General features: G+C 30.5%; 1 protein-coding gene across 1 annotated transcript in view; it reads right to left on the bottom strand.

The window, feature by feature from the left end:
* The window catches only part of LOC106883855 (scavenger receptor cysteine-rich type 1 protein M130), a 105302-nt gene that overhangs the window by 41184 nt on the left and 62844 nt on the right, over positions 1–1274 (bottom strand). The window contains exon 14 of the mRNA XM_014934994.2: positions 1161–1213. Within this exon, the coding sequence (XP_014790480.2) occupies positions 1161–1213 (53 nt within the window). The remainder of the gene's footprint in view (positions 1–1160; positions 1214–1274) is intronic.

Here is a 1274-nt window from a genome sequence, read left to right as displayed (position 1 = left end):
GAACAATTACCTCCCCTGTCCCCAATAATAACGATCGCCGATTACCTCCACTTAGATTTTTCTACTTCTTGTATCATTCATTCACAAACTTCTCCACACACAACATGGACTAAAATCTTCTTAAGAAAATACGAAATTACAATAATTTAAATGTCATGATTAGCGAAAGCGAAACCGGTCGGCAACACACAATACTCTTTTACTTATAAAATATATTAAAAAATATATTAAAACTATGAAATCTGTGTGCATTTTCCATTTTTTTACTTGATATATGCATATTCTTGCATTACAACTCACCACGTGGAGATAATCGAAATTCTTCTCCTCCCTTTTTGTTACTACACACACACACACACACACATACACATAGATATATATATATGCATATATATATGTGTATATATACACATGCATACATTCATATATTCATACATATTTATACACATACATATATATATATATATATATATATATATACTTATACACACACACACACACACACACACACACACACATATATATATATTCATACTTATACATATATATATGCATATATACACACATATATATATATAAGTATGTATATGTACATATATGTATGTATGCATGTCAATATATATGTACATGTATGTATACATATACCTATATGTATATGTATATATATATATGTACAAGTTTGAACATGCATATGTATGCTTGTAAATATATATAAATGTGTGTGAGTATGTGTGCGTGTATGTATGTGTATGTGTGTGTGTGTGTGTGTGTGTGTGTGTGTGTGTGTGTGTGTGTGTGTGTGTGTGTGTGTGTGTGTGTGTGTGTGTGTGTGTGTGTGCATAAGTATTGACTAATGATTTGTTCTGCAAAACCATACAGATCTGGAACCCCAAAATGTGATCTGTGTTTAGAAGAATTTTACTAGATTTTTGCATTCAAGGTTAATGTAATAAATTCTAGACCGGAACAAGCTTCGAGATTTTTGCCAAGTATAAATGAATAATAAGCATTTAAATAACAGGGTGGTTTGAAATCATGGTAGTGAGTATCGAATCAAAGCTTGAAATAGAGATTATATATATGCACATGTGAACAAAGAAGGATTAATAAGGGATTACTATACCAGGAAGTTGAGTTGTTTTGGCTCTGAAGATAATTACCTGTCGGTAATAGTACCCATATTTTCAGTCGATCATCTGATCGATTGATAAGACTGGACCATTGATATAACAACCCATATTTATGATTATGTTTATATATATATATATATGTAT

This window comes from Octopus bimaculoides, chromosome 5, assembly GCF_001194135.2.
Source record: "Octopus bimaculoides isolate UCB-OBI-ISO-001 chromosome 5, ASM119413v2, whole genome shotgun sequence".
Lineage (NCBI taxonomy): Eukaryota > Metazoa > Mollusca > Cephalopoda > Octopoda > Octopodidae > Octopus > Octopus bimaculoides.
This window is presented reverse-complemented; position numbering and strand designations above follow the sequence as displayed.